A 14,572-nucleotide genomic window follows, 5' to 3' on the forward strand; every position below is an offset into this window, starting at 1 on the left:
GGCAACAAATGTACAAATGTGCTCAACACAATGGATGGATGTATGGATTGTGATAAGAGTTGTATGAGCCCCCAATAAAATGATTTTTAAAACACGAATAAGGGGGATAAAAGCTAGAAAACAATACATCAGACATAATTTGACAATGGGTTTTAAATTCTGCCTTTGACTAGTGGCCCTGTCTACTGATTTAATATAGAGTAATATTTGTACAATGACCATAATTGTTGGCCTAATGCTTCTTTCATTTGGGGCCTGTCTCCTACAGTGCTAAAAGCCAACGTCACAAAAGCAAAAGTAGCATTCTGTACCTCTGTGCTGTGGTGTGTAAGCTATTACCTTAACAGCACATGATTCTTAACTTTCATTTAAATTTTAAAAACACACCTCCTTGCCATCAAGTCAATGCTGACTCATGGTGGCTTTCTGCGACTGTACCTATTTAGGGGAGTCGAAGCCCAGTCTTTCTTCTGAGGAGCTGCTAGTGGTTCTGAACTGCCAACCAGACAGATCACAGTCCAACACATAACCGCTACACCATCAGGACTCCCACTTTGTTTAAATAGTTATTGATTAGTCATATTTCAGACTTGACCTTTCAACACAGAGGAGCCTGGTAGACCGGTGGTTAAGTACTCAGCTCTTAACTAGAAGGTTGCCGGTTCTATTCCCCCAGATGTGGCTGTCTTCTCCCATAAGGATTACAGCCTTGGAAACCTGTGAGGCAATTCTACCCTGCCCTTTGGGGGTCTCTACGGATTGGAATAGACTGAGCAGCAGCGAGGTTCTTTATGGGGTCAGGGGTAGTATTTTTATATGCACTGCCATTGAGTCAATTCCAAATGAGCCGCTTGGGGCTTCCAAGACTTTAAATCTCTAGAGGAGTAGACAGCTTTGTTTTTCTCCCTTGGAGTGACTCATGGGCTCGAACCATGTACTTTGGAATATTACCAGGAGAGACCAGTTCCTGGGAGGTTGGGGGATGGGGAGATCATGCTTGGCAAAGCAGAAGGGCAGTAAATGAGAGGAAACCCTCAGAAGCTGGATGACCCAGTCGCTGCAGCCGTGAGGCTGGTGCAGGTCTGGCCGCGCTCTGTCCTGGGTGCACAGGGTCCTGTGAGTCAGAGTTGACTCGACAGCACCGGACAGCAACAGCGCCATGTCCAGGCTCATTGGCTGCCTGTTATTTCAAGCCAAAACTCTCCCATGCAGCCAGCGCCTGTGAAGACCTAGATCGCTGGCAGGCTTACAGATGATATAAATGAAAGCAGGCGCAAACAAGGGTTATCGCCTGACCAGTCAGCAAAGTGTTGTCAAGTAAATATGGAAGGATTTTGATAAGCTACAGCATCAAGCTACAAAATTTCATACTATTTTTAACAGAGACATATTTGAATTATAATGACTTGGGAGTGCCTAAGTCAATGGAATTCTGGGGATGTGTCTTGTTAAATTTACAGAGACTGTACTGATTTGACAGCAGTGAGTTTGAGGACAATTCCCTGAATGCACGTGTTCTTGGACCAGAAAAGGGAGGATTAGCAACTTCTACCAAGTTTGGGGGAGACTGAAGAACCTTGATTTTAACTGATCTCATGGGGGCTTCAGTTGGGCGTGAGTTTGAAAACAATACAACACGGAAGGATAACAGTTGGCAAATACAAATGGGTAGAAAAATGGCAAAGATACCTGAGCTGGGGTGTGCAAATTGCAATTAGACTTTTTAATGTCGTTTTTCTATTCTTTCCTTTTGAAACATGGGAAAGCAGCTGTGAATAAAAGTCCTCGCTACAACTGATGTGTGTATGGATTGTGACAGGAGTTGTACGAGCCCAATAAAATGATTTAAAAACAGTACTCACTATATGCCGAGCCGCAAAGACACCGTCGACTATGGCGCAGCAGAACGCGGCCACCACTCCAAAGCTGATAAACACGATGGCTGCCACCAGCTGGAAGACGAGGAGGAAGAGGGCGTGAGGGCTTTGGAAGTGCACCCCCAAATCAGCCCGATCCAAAGTTCCCCCCTGATGCGGGAATGTCTTGTTCTGGAATGTTCACTTTTCTACCAACGTCTTTTATCCCCCAAAGACTTCCAACCCAGGACAGACCTAATCCCAGGCTAGATGTACAAGGGAAACAGAGGTACAATTCTGTTGTTTTTATTTCTCAAGACACATATGAATACATTGTGCCTCTAAAAGGCAAATAACCAGAAAATGTGACTTAAACCCCCTTTCCTCCCTCTTTGCACCCTCTTTTTTTAAAAATCATTTTATTGGGGGCTCGTACAATTCTTATCACTATCCATACATACATCCATTGTGTCAAGCACATATGTGCATTTGTTGTCATCATCATCCTCAAAATATTTGCCTTCCACTTGAGCCCTTGGTATCAGTTCCTCATTCCCCCCCCTCCCTCCCTACTCCCCCTCCCTCAAGAACCCTTCATCATTCATAAATTATTATTACTGCACCCTCTTTGTAAGTAATGGACACCACGTCCCCGGAGGAAGAGAAGAGGAAGATGAGGCTGTGTGAGCCTGTGAAGAGTCACAGCCTTGGAAACCCTATAAATAGAATCACTCAGAGCCGGAATTGACTCAAAGGTCGTTGATATGTGGGCGGGGGGCGGGGGGTGTCTCAGAAGTAGCCCTGACTCCACTGTGTTGTGAAAATTTTGTAGCGCATGTACACCACACAGATAAGTGTGTGTTTGCTTATGGGTCTTTTTATGAGAAGCCGTGAAAAGGCCGTGCTGACAGAAAAACCCATAGAAACATTGATGAAAAAAATGAGACGACAGGACACCCTTGTGTCTGGCGATCTCCTCTCGTGGGAGCTCTGTGCCTCTGAGGGTGGTGTTTCCATCGCTTGCTGCCCACCTCCAAAGAACCGGTGCTCTTGCACTTTGGCCTTGTCACAACAGAAGTCAGGCATTCTCAAGGGACTCGGTTCCAGTTTGGGGAACAAACAGAAGCATGGGGGCAAGATCAAGGCTGACGGGGAGAGGGTCACAAAATTCCCACAGGCGGCCTGTGCTGTCCTTAAGGAACGAGCAGGTCCTTAAGGAACGCGCAGGTCCTTTAGGGGGATGGGTAAGCCTTCCTCAGCACAATTTCCTTGGTCATTTTCTCACTAATACAGTTTTCAAATGTCTTTTAAACTTTTTCCTCAAAGGCCTCTGCGACCACCCTGTGTCCTTTGAGAAATTCTCTCAAGATTAGTCCTTTCTAGTCCAAACAGCAGTCACCGTCGTCTTCTGAGCCGAGTTCTCGACTTTGATTTATTTTTCTTTTTTTACATTTTATTAGGGGCTCATACAACTCTTACCACAATCCACACATATACAGACATCAATTGTATGAAGCACATCCTTACATTCTTTGCCCTAATCACTCTCAAAGCATTTGCTTTCCACTTAAGCCTTCTGCATCAGGTCCTCTTTTTTTTTCCCCTCCCTCCCTACTCCCCCCTCGACTTTGATTTTAAATAGCTCAGCAGAGCCCGTCAGAAACCATTCGGATCATTGGAACTTGCTATTGGAATCATATTGGTAAACCCAAGACCTATTGTGCCCAGTTACAATTTGTTCCATAAAATCATCTTCACCAGCTTCAGTCTTTCTTAAAAAATCTGATAGAAAGATCTACTCTTGGGGTCGGGCCAAGTGCAATGTATCCGAGAGGAATCTCTAAGCACCAAATGGAGGGAGAACATGATAGTGGGACAGAGGAAAGTAAAAGGAAATAGAGGAAAGAACTAGGAGGCAAAATCTATTTATAGAGGTAAAATATAGTCATGTATATATGTAAATATATTAATTTATAATGAAAGGGATAGAGGCCAGTGTACATATATTTATATGTCAAGTATTAAGATAGCAGACGGACTTTGGGCCTCTACTCAAGGTCTCACTAAACATAAGAATACTTTGTTCTAGTAACCTGGCACTCTTTGATACTCACCTCCCGACAGGACCACTGAAGACAAAACATAAGCAAATGTGAAGAAACCCGATAGTGCCCAGCTATCAAAAGATAACATCTGGGATCTTAAAGGCTTGCCGTTAAATAAGCGGTCGTCTAGCAGGGAAGCAGCTAAGCACACCAGCCTGCAGGATCACGAAGTGTGGATGGGATCAGGTATCAGGTATCAAAAGATCCAAAACAAATAATTATATTGATGCAAACAAGAGGGGTCGGAGTGGAGACCCAAAGCCCACCTGTAAGCAATTGGACATCCCGTCACAGAAGGGTCACGGGAAGAGACAAATCAGCCAAGGTGTAATATAGTACCAACGGAACATACAACATTCCTCTAATTCTTGAATATTTCCTCCCTCCCCAACCTCCCCCCCACTATCATGACCTCACTTCTACCTTACAAATCCTGCACAGACCAGAGCACAGACGTTGGTACAGATAAGAGCTCTTAACACACCGAATCCAGGACAGATAAACCCCTCAGAAACAGTAGTGGGAGCAGTGATACCATGAGAGGAGGGAGAGTGTGGCGGGGGGGGGGGGCGGGGAGGAGGTGGGAGAAAGGGGGAACATATTACAAGGTTGTATATAACACACACACACACACCAAGGGGAACGAATACTGGAAATGTGGGTGAAGAGAGACAATGGATGATGTAAGATATGAAATAACAATTATAATATATAATTGATCAAAGATTCAGGAGGGTGGGATGGTGGGGGAGGGAGGGGAAAAAAGAAGAGCTGATACCAAGGGCTCAAGCAGAAAGAAAATGTTTTGAAAATGATGATGGTAACATATGTACAAGGGTACTTGATAAAACTGAATTATGGATTGTTATAAAATCTGTAAGAGCCCCCAAAATCTGATTAATAGTAATAAAAATCTACTCCTGGAGCTAGCTGACCTACAAACACATCCTCAAGTGACACTCATTTTTTGTATCCAGTTTTCCCCCTCTGAGAGCACTTTCACCTGACTAAGCAAGTGTACTACTGAGAGGACATGTCTGCAGCCATGCACTGATCATAGAAGACATGTTTAAATACATTTTGTTTGGAATAAACCCACACATGGATAAACTGAATCCTTATCAGCAGTGCTTTTAGATTTACCCTTGTATTGTCGGTAATGGAACCATATTTCACACTGCTATATGCTCAGTGGTCTGTGTTGGAAAACATTCCATTGCAGAACATACAAAGCAGGCACCTGACACAGAGACACTCGGCTGCTGACAGAAAGGTTAGCGGTTCAAATCCACCTGCTGCTCAGAGGGAGGAAGACATGGCTGTCTGCGTATAAGATACCAGCCTGACAGACCCAGTGGGGCAACTCTGCTCTGTCCCACCGAGTGGGTCTGAGTTGGAATGGACTCAACGGCAGTGGGCTTTTGTTTGGGTTGGGTGTCTTGGCTATTGGGTCACCCACTAGAGTTAGACCTTGAAAGTGTTGGATGGGCACGTCTCTAACCAAAACTTTGCTCATCCCCTCAAAAGAACAAGCGAATAGATGGGTAAGTATAAAAACAGAAAGAGCTCACTGGTTGAAAAAAACAAACAAAACAGAAAACTCAGGGTAGAAGTGCCCTGTGAGTTTCTGAGACTGTGCCTGTTTGCAGGAAAAGAAAGCCTAGACTTTCTCCCTCGGAGCCGGCTGGTGGTTCCGAACTACAGACCTTGAAGTTAGCATCTCAATTCGTAACCACTATGCCACCAGGGATCCTCATGGCTAGGTATGGACATTCATAGCTAAGTACATATCAGGTAAAACACTTTATTCTGCCCTAAATCCTGAACACTGCATGGGGGGTTTCCATGGCTCCTCTCAAGAACTCTCAGGGATGGGATGGGAGGAGGTCTTCCTCGCCCCTTAACCTCCAGCGGTAGCACCAGGCATGGCAGTGGGCATTTGGACACATCAGCTGGCAATGGCACCTCTGTGAGTTGGCAGCTCACTTGGTTTCTATCCCAGTGGATTTTTTTTTAGTTCACCAGGTCAGTCGACAGCTCCCAGATACCACTATTATTTTTCTGTGGCAGCAGAGAGAAGGTGTATAGATTGCCCACCTTCTCTGAAAAGCAGTGACATGGAAAAAGCTCGCATCGGGTCCGGCTCGCCTTTCTCAAGCGATAGCATTCGATTACGGACACAGGGCGCGCATCAGGGGTCTGCAAATTACACACCCAGGGCTGCAAAGTGCTTTCCAGAAGCTGACCTTGAGCTGCCTTTCCTAGTTCACACACGGACAACTTATTGATGGCTCACAATAGAAAACGCAAGGGCTACTTCCTCCTCAGGGGAACCAATTATGTGAAAAGATAGATATTTTTCATCAGCCACTCAACTTCACTCTGAGAATATTAAGACCATCTTTTCACTGAAAAGCTCAAAAGATTCCTTTTCACTTTCCTTTGATCAAGATAAGAAAGATCTACCCCAAGCTTCATAGCAACCCATTATTTACCACCTGTGCAGCTACAGATTCTGTCCAATTCTGCTGGTCTTCAAAGACGTTGCATTGGTCCACGGGTTACATGGCAGTTCCTAGCACGCCCCACTGCAGTGGAAGGCAGGGGAAAGTGGGCAAGCCACCTAGGAGGTGACATCCACCCCATCTCCTTCCTCCTCCTCCTTAATCCCTTCAGGGTGCAAACCTAGCTAAGGGTCTCCTCAGAAACTCCCATCAAACGCTGTCCCAGGAAGCTCACACAGTCTCGATGCAAAGAAAAATGAACTTCTCGACTAAGATCACTAGCAGGCTCACTAGGAAAACCGGCTTGTGTTTGTTTTCTCCTTCAGCAGAGGAAAATCCATAGATCCATGGTTTCCTCATTATGTCCATGGTGAGTCATGAATAAGATTACAGAGAGCGTATTAACTATAAATAAGGCAGCGAAGCTTCACGTATCAAATATGCAGATCAAACCCAACTAAGTAAATGAAGCACAGGATGATGCTTCCCAAAGACCCTTCCGTGTCCTTTCTTTTACTGGGCAACTAGAGCCCTGCTAGCATAATGGTTACTCATTGGGCTGCTAGTCACAAGGTCAGCAGTTTGAAACCTCCAGCCACGTCCATGGGAAAAAGTCAGGGCTTTCTAAAGAATTACAGTCTCAGAAACCCACAAGGGAAGTTCTACCCTGTCCTACAGGATCGCTATGACTCTGCTTAGACTCAAGGGCAGGGAGTTTTGGTTGTTTTTTTTTTTTTTTAAAACAACATTTGATTAGGAGCTAATCCAGACATCCTACCATTCCATAGTTCAATCATTTCAAGCAGTGTTGTCCAATAGTTAGCACAATCAGTCTCCAAACTTGTCCTTCCTTCCTGAAATCCTTGTGATCAGCTTCCCCTCCCCCGACCTCCATCTTCCCCGCTGTACCCCCAGAAACCCTTCTTCTATTTGCTGTCTGTGTAGATTCACCCATCCTGGGTTGCATGTACTGGCACACATGGGCAACTACACAACAGTGAGTCAGGAAGAGGTTAACCCAGGTGCCACAAGTCAGCGGAGTCTTGGTGACCCCACGTGGGCCAGAGCAGAACGCCTTTATCCCAGGAGCCTCTCAAAGGACCCACACTTTCAACTTGGTCCTATCAGCACCACGCAGAGAATCACATGTTAAGGGCCACATACCCTAAGATCACCAAGGCTCCTTCCTGAGCAAGAATCCCGGTGGTGCAGTGGGTTAAGCACTGGGCTGCTCGGCCGGTTTAACTCACGCAAGGCTCTGCAGGCGAGCTATGTCTATAAGACGGACAGCCTTGAAACCCGACTCTGCTCTGTCCTATGTGGTTGCCGTGAGCCACGATTGATTCAATGTCTACAAGCTTTGTTTGTTTGTTTAGATTTGATTTTTAGGGAGAGGAGTTCCTTGAGTCACAAAAGACTACTCTTCTAAAGTGTTTTAAAACAATTTTATTCATGGGTGATCCATGTATCATACAAATTTCTTGATTTAAACATATTAAAGGCGTTTGGTTAGGTCTAGGAAGTTTCGTAACTTTCCCCACTGTGTACTGTACCACATTCGGGTATATGTTTGCCACAAAAGTAAATACTCATGTGCAAATATACTGTCAAACCCATATTTGTGGGTAGATAAGAAGAGCAAAGTAGACAGCTACATACACGGGTAAGAGACCAGGAGAGGAACCCACTGTCAGACAAGGTATGCCCAGAGCGACTGACAGACAAGGTTGAATTGCCTCCTAGAAGCTATCGCCTGGATTCTATGCTCCAGAGCTATGAGACAATAAATTTTTTGTTATTTAAATCCACCTACTTCTGTATTTGTTGTTGTTGTTGTTATGACTGCACTCAAAACACTGACATCAGTTTGATGCCGACTCATAGTGACCCTACAGACAGGGTAGAACTGCCCTTGTGAGCTCACTACACTGAAACTCTTCACAGGAGTAGAAAGTCTCATCTTTCTCCCTCGGAGAAGCTGGTGGCTTTGACCTGCTGAACCTGTGCTTAGCAGCCCAATGCATAACCACTGCGCTACCAGGACTCCCTGTGGCTGCACCAGAAAACTAAAACACTTATAGAACACAGCCGCAAGTGAAACTGTCCCACGACACGGCGAATCGGAACTATCATCCTGATGCCTCTCTGGGAGATCTTCGGGGACTATTAACTGCCAGTCAGTAGTTGGGCTATTTGATTCTTTGTTTTCCCATCTATAAAATGAGGTTCTGCAAAAATCATATCATTGTGCGGAGTGGTGACCCAAAGCCCACCTACAGGCAACTGGACATCCTCTTAAAGAGGGCTTGTGAAGAGGAGAAGGGCCAGTCAGGGTGCAGTGTAGCAATGATGAAACATGCAACTTCCCTCTAGGTCCTAAATGCTTCCTCCTCTCTCCCCACCGCCCACTATCGTGATTCCAGTTCTACCTTACAAATCCAGCTGGACCGGAGGATGTACACTGGTACAGATAGGAACTGAAAACACAGGGAATCCAGAACAGATGAATCCCTCAGGACCAGTGGTGAAAATGGCAATACCAGGAGGGTGGAGGGAAGGGGGGTAGAAGGTGGGAACAGATTACAAGGTGCACATATAATCTCCAACCTGGGGGATGGGCAGTGGAGAAGTGGTTGAAGGGAGACATCGGACGGTGTAAGATATGACAAAATAATGTACAGATGACCAAGGGTTCGTGGGGGAGGGGGGGGAGAAGGAACAAAATGAGGAGCTGATACCAAGGGCTCAAGTAGAAAGCAACTGTTTTGAGAATAATGAGTGAAACAAATGTACAGGAGTGCTTGAGACAGTGGATGTACAGGTAGATTGTGATAAGAGTTGTAGGAGCCCGCAATAAAATGATTTACTAAAAACAAACAAACAAAGTGAGGTTCTGTGCTAAACGCCTTATCACTTATACTCAAGTATAAGCCAACCCGACTATCAGCGGAGGCACCTAATGTTACCACAAAAGCTGCATTACAGTGTGCTGAGCAACTCGGCCTATACACGAGTGTGTAGGGTGAGTGCCTCAGGAGGGTCTGCTGTAATAGACGAGCGGCCTCAGGTGTGGCCGGTGCAGATGTGAACAAGACAGCATGACCATTCCTGCCCTCTCCCTCGTCTGCATTCCCTTCCGTCTGCGATGGAGTCGCTAAGTGAGACTTTGTGGAAACTCCCAGAGGCGAGCTGTGCAGCCAACGGTGTCCGCGCATAAGCCTGGATCTGAACCCAAAAGGAACTTCAAATTGGACTTGCATGGTGCCATGTCAAGTTTTTCTTTAAAAATTTATTTCATTGTTGCTGTTGTGGAGAGTATGCAGAACGGATTGACACCAATTCAATAATTTCTACACATACAATTCAGTGACATTGATCACATTCTTCAAGATAAATGACCATTTCTACACTCCTTTTTGAGTTCTACCCCCTCCCCGTCCCCTTCCCCATAGACTTACTACTATTCCCCACGGTTCCAGCTACTCTTTTGATTTCCTGTCAGTTTGATAGATAGTTCTTAAAAGAGCCTACTTCTCTCTTCTGTTTTTTACATTTGTTTTTTCAATCATTTTATTAGGGGCCCATACAACTCTTATCATAACATCTTTGGGACTGTCCTCCAACACTGCCCCCTGGTTCCACCTTCCTGGCCTTCTTCCCACCACCCCCGTGGAAAGGTAAAATTGAACTCATGATCATTACACACATGCTATCGCATGAGCCTTGCATTGGTGCTTCAGTATCTAGAGTCCAAATGATGGCACAAGGAAAGGCCTCGGAAGCAATCCCACTAATTCTCCTCTGCGCTGGAAAGGAAAAGCTGGCCAAGCCAGAAGACTCTTGGTGGACACAATGACAAGAGAGCTGTCTCTTCCAGAAAACACTCGTATTCTCCTGGGGCTTTTGTGCCTCAGTTACTATTTTTCCTTTAGGCATTGCCGATACTCGTTCAAGATACACTTTATTTTACAGCTGTAGTGAGCCAAACAATAGAAGGCAGGCAGAATACACACAGCATGAACTAAATCGATTCTCCAGAAGACACAAACTCAATCATTTTTCCTAACAGGGAAGGGCTGTCATTGCAAATAGAAAACACCTGAGGTCCAATAGCAACGACAGAAGGCTCTCGGTTAAGAGTCGTGAGTGTATTTCAATCCATCTCCTTCTGTGTGGGGGTCTCTTCTCTCGGGAGAAGGGCAATGATGTTATTAACTAGGAAAAAATAAGGTCATGCTCAAATCCTTGCTTGACTTACACACCTTCCATTCTTAGGGTAAACTAAGAACAGACAAAGACGCAAGGCTGCGGGGATAAAAGGAGGAAAGAAGAAGAAAACAGGGTACAGTCTGCAGGAAGAGTTGTGGTGGGGGTGTGATTTCATGTGGGTGGGGGGAGATGAGATTAGGGGGACAGTAGTGGGCTCAGGCCATGTAGGGTCTGGGGGGGTCACTGTTAAAATATGGATTCTATTGGCAGTAAGATGGTAAGACACGGGAGGAGTTTGAGCAGATCTGACCTAGGATTTAGAAGGATTCTTTGGCTGGGTTATAGAGAATAAAGGGAGGGAGGTGGGAATTGGGGAGATGGATTGGGGCACTGTTGTAATATTCCAGACAAGAGATAATGGTGGCTTGACCTATGGTGACAAACGTTGACGGTGAAGAGGAGGCAGATTTTGAAGGTAGCTTCTAGAAGACTGTGGGCAAAGAGGAAGCGAGGACTAAGAGTTGGCTGCAAGGTCCCCTCAGGAGCACATGGGAGATTGATGATGGCATTAACAAGACAGGGAATAGTGGAGGAGGACAGCTTATAGGTGGAAGGGTGGGCACAGTTCAATTTTATAAAAGTTTAATATATCAGCTAAACACCCAAGCAGTTAGGATAGCAGGACGAAGATGCTGTTTACCATCTGAACTAATGATGCCACTGGGGCCCTAGCAAAGAGATACTGGCTGCCTCAACAATGGTGTCCTCAGTGTATAGGCCTGCTTATCCCATGGCTGTGAAGTGCTCTGGGGGAGGGAATTCAGTTGTAAGTTTAAAGGGTGGGTCATAGTCTTGAGGGTTCCACCAGTCTCTATCAGGCTAGTCAGTCCAGTCTGGTCTTTCTTATGAACTTGAATTTTGTTCAATTTTTTTCTTTCTCATTCATTGCTATTCTGTCACCCTGATCAAGGTTGGCAACAGTGGTCACCAGCCCCACCCAGGTCTCTGATCCCAGGCATTTTTGTGCTTCCATTATTGGGTCCTGTCCTGAATTCTCTCCATGTCCACTGCCATTCCTTAATGTCATGGTTTGAGGCTAGCAAGTTGGCCCCCAACTTACAGCGACCCCCTGCACAATGGACCAGTACCCTGGTGGGTCCTGAGCCATCTCTGTGACCTGCTGCAGGTTGGCTTGTGGGTGGTTTTCACTGGCAAGTAGATTGCCAGGCCATTCTTCCCAGGCCCACAGGGAGATGGATGGTGGCTGGCACAAGGGACATTGGTCAGGAATCAAACTCAAGTGTCCCACCTGTAAGGCAAGAACCTTACTGCTGAATCACCAATGTTCCCTTTATTTGCATAACTCTCCCCTCCAAAGCCACACCAGGGATCCTCGCTAATTCACCACCTTTTTTTTATGTGCATTATCGTTGGGGTGTTGCCTTTGGTTTGGTGGATTGCCGCAGCAGTTTCTCGGCCCTGTTATTTTGGATATTTTAAATACCTTGGTGATCACTGGGTAAGCTAGAACAGTGAGCCTGCACATCACCCCCTGCCTGGCCTTCATCTACATGTACGGAGACACTTGGTCTCTTTCCCATTAGCCATTCACTGCCGTTTTCTCACCCTATGTCTCACTCCTCCCTGGCTTCCTTATGTTCACTTCAATCATTCCCCTTCCACTTCGTGGGAGAAAGATGAGGCTTTCTACTCCCACAGAGTTGCAGCCTGGAAAACCCAACGGGGCAGTTCTACCCTGTCCTATAGGGTCACTGTGGGTAGAAACCCAACGGGGAAGTTCTACTCTGTCCTATAGGGTCACTGTGGGCTAGAAACTCAACAGGGCAGTTCTACCGGTCCTATAGGGTCACTTTGGGTAGAAACCCAATGGGCCAGTTCTACCCTGTCCTATAGGATCATTATGGTTTGGAAACCCACAGGGGCAGGTCTACCTTATCCTATAGGGTCACTGTGGGCTGGAAACCCACAGGGGCAGTCTACCTTGTCCCGTAGGGCTTCAAGGAGTTAGAATCTATGCAATGGCAATGAGTTTTGCGTAGCTCTAGTCCCAGTGCTTTTGGATCCCTCCCCCGTGGGAGCTTTATAACAGCCCAATGAGGGCGATGCCGTCTAGACCTTCATTGTGCAGCTGAGGAAAGAGGCTCAGGGAGACTCAACAGCCTGCCCAAGGTCATGCCCAGGACGCTCTGGGAGCCTCAGGGCCCAACCATCTGGTATGTTGCTGCTCCCACAATGTCCCGGACTGAAGACCGCATGTTTCCCAACCTCATCTGGAGATACAGAGAGATGACACACACTGAGCTGCAAACCACTAAATCAGTGGTGTGCAGACACCAGCTGCCCCAGGGGAGAAGGAGGCTGCCCACCGGCCTCTGTAACGATTCACAGCTTCAGAAGCCCAAAGGGCCAGTTCTACTTGGCCCTACAGGGTCCACTCGAGGCAGCAGGTTTGGTGTTGGTTTGTAGAGGCTGACTTAGAAGTAAAACTCACTCCTGAAGCCAGCTTTTCCATTTTCCCCATTTTTTTCCTGTCATCTCCTCAGAAGACAGAGTGGGATCTGTTATGTAATGAATGGTTTATGCGCACAGGTTGTGTGTTCATGTGCTGAAGATAATGGCCATGGCTACAGATTGAGGGGAGAACATGTATGGAGCTGAAGCACCTCCTAGGATCAGTCAATAATGATTCAGAGGAAATAGCAAGATGGTGGGGTGGGGTGGAGGGGTGGAGGAGGGTGCAGTGAGGGGAGAGAAGAGCAAGTGCCTAAAACCTCGCTCTCTTTAAAATACCAGTGTTTTGCCTATGGAAGAATAGCCACTGGTCAGGTAGGAGAAACGCGCAAGGAAGTCAGCGACAGAACATAGAGTATCAAATGGAAAGCCATCCACATTGGAAAATAGATCCCAACCCACAGGGCCATGGCCATGACCAGAGGCAAGACTCTGCATTTGCAGATGGTTGTAAGTGCCCACAGCTAATGCACTGGACTGCTGATGGAGAGATTGGAAGTTCAAGCCCCGCCCCCTCCCCAGGGGCACCTCAGAAGCAAGGCCTGGAGATGTGTTCCCCGAAACTCGGCCAGGGAAAATCCCGCCGAGCACAGTTCTTCATGGGCATGCGTGGGGTTCTACGCGCATATACGTGACATGTTCTATGCCCATGTCCTGCACGAGACCTGCACATCCTAGTGCCTTCCACAGTGAAATCCAATCCCACTCCCCTCCCCTGCCTCCCACCCCCAAGCATCCCTTCTAGGTGGGAAACAACATACTGATGCTAACGTCTCATCCCCTCACACCTCTGAGTGCCTCCTCCTCCACCACCACCCCAAATCACACCCAATGATGGTCGGTGGGGTTTCTGCCTGGCCACGCGCTGCCAGACACGAGTGTGCCAGACTGATCTCACAAGCATACCCTTCCTCCCGGTGTTTTTTTCTTTTTATGGACGCATGGCACATCCTCTCTCTTCTCTGGCAAGATGCAGCCTGTACACCTGCAGCCTGCCCCACACAGCCCGTGCACCCGCTGCCCTGTGACCCTCCTCTCAGCAACCTCAGGAGCTCCCCCCTCCGCTCCATCCACCAAAGGGACATCTGTCTGCACGATGACAGCGCGGCCCCACTCTCTCCATTGTCAATCACCACAGGAATGCCAGAGCCCAGGGCAGGACCACAGGACAGGAAGCAGGGGAAACTATAAATCAGAGAAACAACACCAGAAGAATGTTTACAAGCCTCATCCCCAGGTCAGCGTTGCATCTGAGGAGGACCCAGGCAGTGGACAGATGGACAGATGGACGAGAAAGGCTGGAGGCAGGGAAACACCACAGCTGGGAGCTGTATGCCGGCCACCAGCTAATTTACACCAACTCTTG

General features: G+C 47.0%; 1 protein-coding gene across 1 annotated transcript in view; it reads right to left on the bottom strand.

Annotated features, from left to right (window-relative positions):
• TMEM255B (transmembrane protein 255B) overlaps positions 1-14,572 on the bottom strand; it is an 84,348-nt gene that overhangs the window by 49,420 nt on the left and 20,356 nt on the right. The window contains exon 4 of the mRNA XM_075562687.1: positions 1,863-1,952. Within this exon, the coding sequence (XP_075418802.1) occupies positions 1,863-1,952 (90 nt within the window). The remainder of the gene's footprint in view (positions 1-1,862; positions 1,953-14,572) is intronic.

The sequence above is a fragment of the Tenrec ecaudatus genome, chromosome 11, assembly GCF_050624435.1.
Source record: "Tenrec ecaudatus isolate mTenEca1 chromosome 11, mTenEca1.hap1, whole genome shotgun sequence".
In the NCBI taxonomy this organism is placed as follows: domain Eukaryota; kingdom Metazoa; phylum Chordata; class Mammalia; order Afrosoricida; family Tenrecidae; genus Tenrec; species Tenrec ecaudatus.